Genomic DNA, 13,501 nt, shown 5'->3' with positions numbered 1-13,501 from the left:
AAGTATGTATATCGAAATAATATTATTTTTAAATTATACAAAAAGATTTATGACTATATTATTAATTATTGGTCTACAACAAGGTGCCTAAATGCTATTGGTTATATTTGAGACGATAAAAATTGGAGTCCCCAATGAATTATCTGTGAGAATGGACTTTCTTGTTTCCACCTAGAATTGTAGTCATTTTCGTCCTTGTTAAGTTAAGGAAATGTTTCATGAGTAGTACAGACATGTGAAAAGAGATAACCGAAGAATGTTGAACTTTCTTTGAAGTCCGATGCTGGCAACATGCTCAAGTTTTGCTTGTCTGTATCTCTTTTTGTTGCACATCAATTGGTGTAATCTTATTCCTTTTTCTTTATTAGTGTGTCCGCTGCAATTCCTCTCTGGCATCTCTCTTCTATGTTTACGATATGCCCTACAACGTTTATCGTGAGTAAAAGTAGGCGTTCTGTCAGCAACCGCTCTAGTCTAGAAAGTAAATTGAAGAAGAAAGTAAATGCAACAGTTTTATTGCGGATTACGTTACAACTATGCCAGTACTACTGGAACCAACAAAATCTAGGTACCGCTCTATGAAAATTACCCATCCTCGTGTACAATGACACCTTATGCTCGATCTCTAAAAACCTGTCTTAATAAGAACCAATATTAAACCAATTAAGAAGTTTATTGTGGGTGAATAGTATTATAGTTAAACATCATTTTTGACGTCCTTAGCGAAGATGGTTTTTTAATTTCAGTTATTAATTAGTGCAGTCGTCTCTCTTTTTGACAGAGTGTAAAAAGTTTTTCTTTGAGCTTCATTAACACAAAGCCGCCGACTTGGCACATAGTGCAGCCGTTCGATATAATTAATACCGAGTTCATTAATTCACTTTATTATTACACAAATTTCTCGTTTTGTCTGAATGGAGCGTCGCGGCCACGACGCTACAAATAATTAACAGGCACCAGATCGCACAAGAACCAGCAATTAATATTAACGAAGTTGTAAATGAAACATTTCACCGACGAGCAGTCACATTGTACGGTCCGTGAACGGATCCGAAAACCCGAATTTAAACTATATCTGCCAAACTACGGCCATGTCTACCGAGATTAGGTTGAAACCAGACAATTAATTCATCCATTACTGGGACCTTGATGAGAGCATTCGAACCTAACTTGAACTAATGCGAATATAATGTAACAGGTATACTAAGGGTGCTGGCCCAATAGACAATAGTGACATGATAATGAAATACAAAATCTTCTTTCGATATTTCTTGCTTCCTTCAAGTATGTGTACTTTGTACTATTTTGTTCGCTAAAAGGTCAACTTATGCGTTAGAGGAAGGGTCAGTTTATGCATTGTTGTTGAGTCTTCATAACCCTCATAACTATCGACACTATTTTCTTTAAATCAGGATCGCATATTTGACAGACCAATAGAAAAATTTGTTCTTAGAAGAACTATTAAAAAAACGTAAGTGTCAGATTAAATGAGCAAGACTAAGTATCAACACTCAATACCAAAACCAAGACTAGAAGTATTTGAGCAAAACCAATAAGACTAAGATCGAAAAAGCCCAAACTGGGACAGTTTTGGCCTTGGTTTTGCTTTTTGAGCTTTTATGCTAACATTTTCTGCTGAATTAAAACAAAAAGAAATGCTTGTTTTTTGAGACATCTTAAAATATAATCTAGTTTCTTTTATGACTGTGGCATTAATATATTACCTTTTGCGATGCAAACTAGCCCGTTGCTTCGTAAGCGAAAATAATAAAAATTACAACTTGGACCCGAATTTGTAAAAATAAAATCCCAGCTGAAATAAATTTGCNAATTGACACTACAAATTGAATTGTAATAATTAAGAAACTTGTATCTGATTTTTAAAAAGGGATGTTAATTAGTTACCCTAGATAAAAATTTTCAGCCTCTCAGAGTCTTTCAGCGTCTCTCAGAACGTCTCTTACAGTCTTTTACGGTCTCTCAGTTATTGCCTAGATGTTTTTATGGATCTCTCACAGTCTCTGTTTGAGAGACTCGAACCATAAAATTGTTAATTCAGAGATTCGAGTCTCTCACAGAGAGACTGAATGAATAAAACTGAAAAATTGAGACTCGAGTTTCTCGTAGAAAGACTGGGATCTCTGAAATATGTTGAAATTAGAAAATTTTAATCACGTCTATCGAGACACCAATTATTGAGAGATTCGAGTCTCTCGTTCAGAGACTGGATACGAAATGAGGATCTCTCTATGAGCGAGTTGAGTCTCTCGTTTAGAAACGCTAAACAGTTTTTTGACAGTCTCTCGACAGTCTCTCTCAGCGACACCAGAGAGACTCGATGAGAGACGGAGACTCGAGTCTCGCTTTCAGAGACTCTGAGAGAACATTTTTATCTCGGGTACTTAATACATTCTACTATTTCTACGGAAAATTCAGTCATTTACAATCGAAAATTGTAATTTTTGCTCTACCATAAAAATTTAGTTTCCTCCGTGTATTTAGCCTGATAGCGTCAATTCTACATCCTGAAGGTTATAAAGTTCACCTGGCGTTGACGCTCCCAAACACCACTCTGGAGAACTATTAATAGTAAAGCAGCAAAAAGTTTAATAGGACTACTCAGAGTAAATTAGCTTTCACATTTTTTTATTTTGGAAATTGTGCTTTTTATAAAATTGCACTTAACGACAAATTTTCTCGTCTAGTACAGAAGGTAAAATCGATCTATCAGGAATATCAGAAAAAAAGAGGTAAAGTGAATGAATAAAAACGTTCGCATTTGAGAAAGTTCATCAACATACAGGGTTCTTGGTCCGAAGGCTAATTGGTCCGGCGCCTCCAGTCATTCCTCTTTTGAGCTAATCTTTCCAATTCCCGAAAACTACAATTACAAAAAACTAACTGTCTATACGTATTGGGCAGTACGTAGATAGTTAGCCCTCCTATTTCGTAAAGAGTTTCTTACTAACCCTTCAAGTTTCAAGTGACCTATTATCTCTAAATATATATCTCTTCTTTTTTTATAGACTTTCACAGTAGGTACCTTTTGTTCTCCTGCCTCCTCATGTCTAACCAATTAATCCACGATATATTCATCAACAATAGGGATAAGTAGATATGTCGCAGGTTCAGTTCAACAAATTGATATTCTTACGGACCGTGCCGAACATTTATGAATACTACAAAATGTAGAATTCAACAGATGGCGTTTAATACGTTGTTTGCAGTAATTATAGTAACTGTAATTCGTAATTGTTGTTTACATATTAGTTCTGTATGTAGTTTATTATCCGTTTTATTAACGAGACTTTATGTTGAAAAGATTCGTCTACAAATGAAATCTTTTCTTTTAGGCAATTTGTTGGACAAATTACTACTGAATTTTGACAGAGTGGTTGGTTTATTATATAAGGAAATATAATAAGTTGTTTATTATATGTTAACAATATTCGTTAATAAGGCAATTCATATATAAATAAAGTTCAAACACCTCATTCAATTACTTATTAGGGTTGACCTATAAATAATAAAGGACGTCGTAGTTATCATGAATGGTATTGACTTGTTTTCAAGTTAGCGGTTTTATGTAGAAGCCTAATTTATTTACACCCACCGCATGAGTTATTATGGGCGTTACTATGTTTCTATGTTGAATTAGTAGTGTAAGCACTCTGAATATAAACATAACAAAGGGTGGTTCACAATAATATTGTTTCGTGATAGATTATGCAAATCAGGTATTAGGAAATTCACTTTATATTTCTACCCTCAGGTATAAAGCTAAAAAGTGTAACCACAATTGAATGTTGCTGAAAGGATTACTTAATGGGCTACGATATATATATTTTTGTTATGTTACGTTAGATTTATTTTATTATGCATCGTACTACAGATGGCGTTTACCGCGCCATTTGTGGTATTTTCTAAAACGTGCTGTTAAGACAGCAGGTAAAAGTTGGTCTGTGTTCTGCCGGAGCTGCCTGCGACGCGCTGATGAGATCCAAAAAGATCGAAATCGCGATCCGCGTCTGACAGTTTCGACGGAATACAGACCACTTCGAATTATTTTATTCGATTATGGGAACGTGCCTATCACGTTGAGGTTAGCTACGCCGGGATTCGTTTCAGCAAGTAGATATCCATATATTTAAATGGACCTTGTTGGAGCATACGTAATCCTAAAATGTAGCATCGTACCACAGATGGCGTTTACCGCGCCATTTGTGGTATTTTCATGTACGTAACAGTTATCAAATATTCTTACGAAATTAAAATCTATTGAGATTCCGAGTTATTTTCTATTATACTTATTAAACTACACGTTAAAGCAAAAGAATAGACATTAATTCAACCGCTGCTGTAAAAATTTCAAATATAAAATAAAAAACAGAAACAAAATGCAGTAATGGAGTTTTAAAGCCTGTTACAGCATTAAAATAAGAGACAATGCGAGAACAACATTTGAGACTTGCTTGCAATTTGCTAATGCCATAAAACGTGCTCTTGTCTCTTCTATCCTTTGTTGGACGCTCTTTCGATCCCAGTAGTAAGGATCATTTGTGAATTGAAACGGTGGTTCAATGGGATGACTGGCCATTTTCACATTAATCTCGTAACAAAGTCGGCCGTACTCCTGTTCGTTCTGGTGATTTCCCCCGCAATAAGCGGCTAGGCTCCTGTTTCCAAGGGCAGCGGCGTATTGCAGGTAGTTTCTCCAAACTGGTCCTTTGCCCCAGCGATATGCCTGGCCGTAGTTGCACACTATCGCCAGCACTCTCCTTTCAGGACGACCCCATTCTGTCCGACCGCAACCTATCCCTGTCGTATCTGGGTAGATTACCTTGAAAAATATCTCTCACAGGAGAATGTTATGTCTATAAAATTTATGATAAAACTTTCCTAAATATGATTTTTTTTAATTTACTCGGAAATTTCTAAATAATTTCGCGATTCATTTATAGGAAAAAGTGATTGAATAAACATAAAAAAAATGTTCTAAGGTAAGTCTTCAGTAATTCTTACGTTTACGAAGCTTCTCGCATAGCTATTTTTGTGGGCATTTTTCAGATAGCGAGTGAGATTATCCTTCTCGGAAAGAATAGTACTGAACCACATCCCCACAGGTTGCCACATGCCCAAAAAATCCTCGTGGTTTACAAAAAACAGGTTTTGTTCAACAAAGGAGTACGTATTGGTTTTCTTGCAATAAGGATCCTCGTCTGTAGGACAAGTATTGGCCCAACATTGGGCGATAAATTCTAGTTCCTCGTCATATTCAATTGTCATGGGATTGTAATCCTTTTCGTTCAGTTTCTCTTTCAGCGGTTGTACCGCAATTTCATTAAGTAGTTCACCATTGGCGAAATATTTTCGAAAATCGTTATGCCACTTGACTACTTCTTTCCTCTCAACATCGCTTAAAGGAGTTGGGGTAGCCGTTTCATCGCAAAATTTTGAAAATTTGCAAGGCTCCAATTTGCACATTGTATGCATTTGGAGTCCCTTTTCGTTTTCTAAGCAAAAGTACTGCGAATAGCAGTAGAAATTCTCATCTGCAAATGAAGGCAATATTAGCATGATTGTGAGAATCCAAAGAAAAATAAGTTTCATTTTTAATGTTACTTGCTTGTGTCAACTCAATATGACTTATTAATTGGCCAACATTGATATTAATTTTAATTTACATTTTAAGGATACTTATTTAGTTCGATAAGCTTTGCTTGTGTTGATACATTACAATTCGAGATATTTAGGAAATAAACAGTTCGGTTGTTCATATGTACATATTTGTTACATCACGTCTAGCGTTTTATAGTACCCGTTCAATTTAAAAAGTGGTTGCAGGAAAAATTCACTGTAGCATATATTACGCTTAGAATATCTATACGTGTACGTATAATTACTTACTCTTAAAGCAGGGCGAAATGAATTTCCTTCTGAAATAATCCTGAAGTGCTTGCATAGGTTGTTGTAGCTACATTGGTACTGTGCACCGCAACCTGCGCCTTTCCGCTTCGATAATTACCGGGAATGAATGTCAGGGTTTTGTTTTCCGTACAAATCTGCATACGTAGGCACATACATATGTGTATAACATATCATTTTTATAAATGAAAATAATATGTGGATTGAAAATAGGTACCGAAATGACAACTTTACAGGAGTGTATCAAAATTTCTATACTTATACCTACAGGTATCTATCTAGAGGTAATAAAATGTAGAGTATCGTTAGAAAGTTTAATAAATCCTCATTTAATTTAGAGAATCAATTTGATCTCATCATCATCATAAGGTCATCAGTCCTAAGACTGGTTGGACACGTACCTCCACTCTTTCCTATCCTGAGCTAAACTTCGCATTTTCCTAAAACTAGAACAGTCCACATCCTTAACTATTTGCGAACAGTAATCTAATCTAGGTCTACCTCTACCCCTCCTAATTCCTGTTTCTGCCTCTAATATGTCTCTGACTAGACCTTCATGCCTCAGAAGGTGTTCTACCAACCTACCTCGCCTATTTTTTATTAACTTCCATAGAGACCTCTGTTCTCCTATTCTTTCTAATACCTCTTCATTTCTAACCTTTTATACCCACGATATCCTCATCATCCGCCTATAACACCACATTTCGAACGCTTCTAACCTTTTCTTTTCCGCCGCTCCCACTGTCCATGTTTCACACTCGTACGATGCCGTGCTCCAAATAAATACTTTTAACAATCTTTTTCGAATTTCTAAATTAACCGTTCGCGAGCATAGAAGTGACTTCTTTTTATTAAAGGCGACACGACCCTGCGCTATCCTCTGCTTTATATCCCTACTACTCCTTCCATCCTCACTTATCTGACTTCCTAGGTATCTAAAATCAGCCACTTCTTCTAATTTTTCGTCTCCTACTTTTATATTCGCTCTTTCCCTACTTTTTCTTCCCTTGCATATCAGTATTTAAGTTTTAAATTTGATCTCAACGATGGAAATATACATAAAGGTTTAAATAGTCGTAAATTATATAGTACGAAAAGTTCCTGTATATATGTATGAAACTGACTTCTCGAAAACTATGTTAATGATTTCGACGAGACTTTCTGCTGTTATTGTATATCTACTTACCGAAATTCGGCCCAATTCATAAATATTAATTTTGAAATTAAGCCTACAAGAGAAAAAGTACTGAGTACATATTATTTAGCTACCTCTCCATTTTTTTGCACTACGTGTTTTACTTCGCTTTTTCATTTACGTATTTCATTGAAGTAGCCAAATGTTTACATTAATAACGAGATAACTTCATGTATATATAGACGGTACGGAACATTCTATATTCTAATTTTGAAGAAAAACGGAAAACAAGGAATCTTTCGATTCCTACATAAATTATTTGTAAACAAACTACGTCAGCATGATACGGAAAGAATAAACAATCAAAGCCAGGAAAATATCTGGGAAATTATTTGTTTTTGAGTTTTTGTCGCGGCAGAAAATGTTCAAAATTGAAGGTTCACTGGAGCAGGACTACGGGATTATAGGGGACGCCGTGTCAAGAATGGACAGGAAACCGTTGAAGACGTGAAGCGATCAGGACACCCTTCAACAAATGAGTTGGACGAAAATGTGGCTAAAGTAAAAATTCTGCTAATCCTGCCTGTGAAGAGACCACAAACGGAAACAGGCTGTCTTGGATAGGGGTTGCAACCACAGTCACCTTACAGCCCCCACATCACCCCGGACGACTCTTCTCTGTTCTCAAAGTTCAAGAAGATGTTTATGCTACACGATGGGTTGTGTCAGAGTTCCTCAAGGAGGTAACGACAGGCTGACTTCGATGGGAGCATTGAAGCGATGTACTGACGCTTACTTCTGTAGAATTTTAAGGATATGTTCCGATCTGCTCGGTCATGTTCGGCGCGTTAAATTCCATCCAAGTGAAGTAGATTAGTAGACATTTCGCCGCGTCTAGGTGCATAATCATATTGTGACTNTTATTACTTTCTCAATAAAACATGAGTTGTATGAATATAAAAGGAATGAAAATTGGAACGAAAAATGGTAAAAACTAAATACACAAACAATTTCTACAACTTTGTACACAGAATTTCCAGTTAAGTGGGGTCAACTATATAATCAAAGAAAAGCAAGGTAACATTTCAATATCAACCGAAAAAAAAAATAACCAAATACTAAGGAAAAAACACAACACCTACGTATGTTCCTAAAATATTCACTGCATTAGCACGTAGATAGTACATACCCACAATATGTATAGATACAGTAGATACTACGCGATGAAAATTAAAGGCAGTTTTAATCGATACTATTCCTTTGTGTAGATACTGATCAGGCGAAAATTCCAATGTCTCTCAATGTGACATTTAATTTTAGACTGTCGGATTTTAATCACACTTGTGTAATCAAGAAAACATAGAATATTTCTACCTATATGTACTGTGTTCTCAGAAGCACATAAGCAATTTGTAAAAAGATTGGGGTGCTTTTAGATTTTAGGAACAAACTATTTTAGATACTGTACAGTTTGTAAAACAATTTTCAAGTAACTTGCGCTTCTTGGAAGAATAATTAAAGTGAATATTCAAAAAGCGTAATTTATAAAATTTCTAATGAAACTATAATTACTATGTGTGTATTCCGATATCGCATTTCAAGGCATTCTATGTGCGAACCTCGCTGATTATAATAACGTTTTCTTTATTTTTCTCTCAAAACATGATCATTATAAGGACATTATAAGGAAGTTTCGGTTTCGGTTTCGGTTTCGGCCGAAACTGAGACCGTTGCCGAAATTCGGTTTCGGTCGTAGAAACCAGTTTCGGTAGGACACTAGTATTTATCCTTATACCATTAGCGTTTAAATTTCAGTACGCAATTAGGCCCAAAGCAGCAAGGACTTGTAAGGACTTGTAGCGAGTTAGACAAATTTCGCACTGTAACAAAATTGCTTCTAGTAGGTACAATAAAATGGAAAACCATTAAATTTAGAAACGATCGAAAACATTGTATGCATATAAGTGAAATTTAAATTCAATACGTGTAGTAAGATAATGGATCGGTCTGAGAAGGACTATGTTACAGTGTAAATACGTATAACGAGAGCTGTACCAATTGTAATGTTCCAGCCAACGAACGACGGTATGCATAATGCAACCGGCAACTTCCCAGCTGTGGACCGTTCCGATAAAAAGCAGATTTTAATTTTAGATAGTCTGTCTCCTTTTCGTTAATTAAATTTTCCGGTAGGTACGGTTTACATTTTGTGTACTTTGGTAGGAATTTAAATGTAATTATCGGGACATTGTTTTCTTTCAAAAACGTATCGCTGTCTCTCTTCGTCTTTTGTTGGTATACAATCAATACTTAAGTCTAGCATGACATATTCACCACAATGTTAAAAAGAATATTTATCACAAAGTGATGGTTGTATCTGCACTTCGCTAAAATTATCGATTATTGTGTATGTTTGGAGCACGGCGTTGTACGGGTGCGAAACATGGACAGCGGGCGCGGCGGAAAAGAAAAGGTTAGAAGCGTTCGAAATGTGGTGTTATAGGCGAATGATGAGGATAACGTGGGTAGAAAAGGACATATTAGAGGCAGAAACAAGAGTTAGGAGGGTAGAGGTAGACCTAAATTAGATTACTGTTCGCAAATAGTTAAGGATGTGGGCTGTTCTAGTTTTAGGGAAATGCGAAGTTTAGCTCAGAATAGGAAAAAGTGGAGGTACGTGTTCAACCAGTCTTAGGACTGACGACCGTATGATGATGCTGATGTAGTTCTTCTAAATTATAATATTTGCGATCAAACATTTATTTACGTATGCCCAAGCCTTTAGTCAAGGGTTTAAGTAATTTCTTTTTGTTTGTCACCCTTTTCGGCCAATTTAATAAAACTAAATCTCGTGATTGACTGATAGGTATTGCCGCAAATGCTACTTTCATATATTTATTGTGAGAATTTTTATCTACTAACAAATAAAGTCTTAATTTTAGAATTAAAATCTCTGCAATTTAGAATTAACTTTACTAACATCTATTGCTTTTCGTTTAAGTTTACTAAAGACATTTAAGGTTAATCAATAAAACTTAAACTGACCCATATAAAATCCATTTTTAAATTCGTTTACCAACACTACTCCTATAGATAGTTCTAAACTTTCTGAATTATACGAGATCCGGGTGATATTCTTGAATCGGGGTCATCGTATCGATATGGGTACTGAAGACATTTCTTGGAATTTCTTATCTTCGGATTTAAAATTGTGGTAAAAGTTTTCATTGGATGCGGGGAGTGAAGCGCAATAACGGTCTGTTTGATTCGCTGCCTCCTAAAAAGGAAAATATTCAACAAAAGCTCATATAAGAGATGCTTCTTCAGAAGTGCAGTAAGTTTTGTAGATGTATCAAATAAAATTTTTACACGTTGAGTAAAACAAGACATCAATTTTCTGCAGAAGAAAATGGTAGGAGATTGTTAATTTTAGAGATAGAGGGAGCAAATTGTCAAAATAAAAAAAAATTTCGTAGTCTTTTATTCTGCTGAAAGAATAGTGACCTAAAAAGTTGTTGGCACGAAGGCATGAAAAATTGTGTAAGTAGAGAGGAAGCTGTTAAAGATAAAGTACTAGTATAAAGTTGAGCTTGGCTCAATAATTCATATAAAAGATGGGAACTTTTTTTGGTACACGATAAGTGAATTCGTTATTAACAAATTACAGTTGATTGATTGCGAAATTTGATTTATTTGTTTTATTTTTTATTTCTTAAACCAGTGTAATCATTAGGTAATATGTTGATACACTAATGATTAATTTCTGTCTCAACAAAAAATGGGCGAATTGACGTTATACTTCAACTTGCAGCAAGAAAATTTGTATTTTCTACTTGCTTATTACTTTCTCAATAAAACATGAGTTGTATGAATATAAAAGGAATGAAAATTGGAACGAAAAATGGTAAAAACTAAATACACAAACAATTTCTACAACTTTGTACACAGAATTTCCAGTTAAGTGGGGTCAACTATATAATCAAAGAAAAGCAAGGTAACATTTCAATATCAACCGAAAAAAAAAATAACCAAATACTAAGGAAAAAACACAACACCTACGTATGTTCCTAAAATATTCACTGCATTAGCACGTAGATAGTACATACCCACAATATGTATAGATACAGTAGATACTACGCGATGAAAATTAAAGGCAGTTTTAATCGATACTATTCCTTTGTGTAGATACTGATCAGGCGAAAATTCCAATGTCTCTCAATGTGACATTTAATTTTAGACTGTCGGATTTTAATCACACTTGTGTAATCAAGAAACCATAGAATATTTCTACCTATATGTACTGTGTTCTCAGAAGCACATAAGCAATTTGTAAAAAGATTGGGGTGCTTTTAGATTTTAGGAACAAACTATTTTAGATACTGTACAGTTTGTAAAACAATTTTCAAGTAACTTGCGCTTCTTGGAAGAATAATTAAAGTGAATATTCAAAAAGCATAATTTATAAAATTTCTAATGAAACTATAATTACTATGTGTGTATTCCGATATCGCATTTCAAGGCATTCTATGTGTGAACCTCGCTTTTGCATAAGAAATCAATTGAACTTGAAACAAAAATAGGTCTTAAATTGATTGTTAAATGCAGCTGGTTATTCAAGGCGTACTCAGCCTACTGCTAATCAATTGTAGAAAAGATATGTTGTGAACAAATGCCGTAGGCGATCGATACCATCAGCACCTTTCGTGAACCCGAAATCCCGCAGTTGCGATTAGTAAACAAGACTGACACGACAAAAGAACAAAGAAAAAACAAATAAAGAAGCGATTATCCGATAAATAATGTAGATATAGGCATAGTGTTTCTGTGTTGAATAAATGTATAGACCTACTACAAAATTCATTGCAGATATAATAGAAGATGTGGCGTATGTCGTTGAATAATTATTCCACACGCTCAATTAATGTGAATTTTAAAGCTATTTTGAGTTTTAAAGTTATTATATAATGTCTCACAGTCTACTCTTGTAAACTAATGTTTCTTACATCTCGTTTGAGTGACTATTTCGCAAATTACTTTTACGCAATTACTGTTTGACGTGTCGATTTTCGGGTCTTATTTTCCTGTTCGCGTTAAACATTACTGATGCGACAAATGCCAAGCCACACGAGAGCTTTGGAATTATGACCAGCGGGGTGATGTGCATGAAGTGAGTCATAAATTACCGCGGAATTATACGGACTTTGCACCAACGCTTTCACATTATCAATAAATTGAAAGGTTACATTTCGGAACCAATTAGTGGTTGAGATACAACTTGTTTTTCAAAGCAGACCAAGTTGCCATTAAAACAACGTGAAAAATCAAAACAATGAACAATGAGTTTGCATATTCACTAAAAACAATTGAATTCCTAATTTAAATTTTTTCTTTTTGTGTCAGTACGACATTACCTTATAAAATATAAACAGTAAGGTAGTCGGGACTTTTGCTTTTCGTTATATCCGGCTGCCGCAAGCTGGCAAGTCATCTAGGTACTATTATGCTGCACACTACTCGCCGTACCCTGTGTCTCTCATTCATATAGGGTGTTTTTGCTATTACCCCATCCTTTGCTTGTTATCTCATAAAAAATATTTGCTGCAGTTTTATATTTAAAATATGGAAACAGCGAAGGTAAAGATGGGATACGAAATATTAGAAGAAGTGGCTGATTTTAGTTAGGAATTCAGATAAGTCAGGACGGAAGGAGTAGTAGGGATATAAAGCAGAGGATAGCGAAGGGTCGAAAGTCAGTAAAAAGAAGTCATTTCTATGCTCGCGAACGATTAATTTCGAAATTCGAAAAATATTGCTAAAGGTAGATGTTTGGAAAGCGGGTGCGAAATACGGGCAGTGAGCGCGGAAGAAAGAAAAAGGTTAGAAGTGTTCAAAATGTGGTGTTACCGACAAATGATGAGGATACCGTGGATAGAGAAAGTTAGCAATGAAGAGGCATTAGAAAGAATAGGAGAACACATGACTCTATGGAAGTCAATAAAAAAATAGGCGAAATAGGTTGGTAAGACACCTTCTCAGGCATGAATATCTAGTCAGAGATATATTAGAGGTGTATAGTTAAGGATGTGGGATGTTCTAGTTTTAGGAAAATGTGAAGATTAGCTCAGGGTAGGAAAAAATGAAGTTGTGTGTCCAACCAGTCTTAGGATTAACGATCTTATATTTTTTTTTATTAAAATGTAGAAAGCACTTCTTCATGTAGGCTTGTTTAAAAAATGTTCATTAAAAAAGGCAGTGGCGATGGTATTTGGTAGACACATAAATAGATTAACGTTTATTTAAATGAAATTTTTTCGTTTTAGAAAACTTGATGGTAAAGTTCTGGTCAAAATCGAATAGACATTGGTTAAAATGTACATATGTATGTTAGTATGTGTTGATTATAAAAACAACTGATAGATGAAAAGTAATAAACATTCTATT

General features: G+C 35.1%; 1 protein-coding gene across 1 annotated transcript; it reads right to left on the bottom strand.

The window, feature by feature from the left end:
* Positions 1-4,423: 4,423 nt before the first annotated feature.
* LOC108735454 (venom allergen 5-like) lies at positions 4,424-5,610 on the bottom strand. Its single transcript, XM_018467413.1, has 2 exons — positions 5,023-5,610; positions 4,424-4,840 (listed from the first exon to the last, which is right to left on the bottom strand). Exons 1-2 carry the CDS (start codon positions 5,608-5,610, stop codon positions 4,424-4,426), a joined length of 1,005 nt encoding a protein of 334 aa, XP_018322915.1.
* Positions 5,611-13,501: the final 7,891 nt, after the last annotated feature.

The sequence above is a fragment of the Agrilus planipennis genome, unplaced genomic scaffold, assembly GCF_000699045.2.
Source record: "Agrilus planipennis isolate EAB-ADULT unplaced genomic scaffold, Apla_2.0 scaffold91, whole genome shotgun sequence".
Taxonomy (NCBI): domain Eukaryota; kingdom Metazoa; phylum Arthropoda; class Insecta; order Coleoptera; family Buprestidae; genus Agrilus; species Agrilus planipennis.
Note: the sequence above shows the minus strand (reverse complement) of the source record. Positions and strands in the feature narration are given on the sequence as shown.

Excerpts from the sequence above, each read along its gene's own strand:
- LOC108735454 (XM_018467413.1), bottom strand. The coding sequence starts at position 5,610 with ATGAAACTTATTTTTCTTTGGATTCTCACAATCATGCTAATATTGCCT. Across the intron at positions 4,841-5,022 it reads ATGCGAGAAGCTTCGTAAAC|GTAATCTACCCAGATACGAC; the intron begins GTAAGAATTACT and ends ATATTTTTCAAG.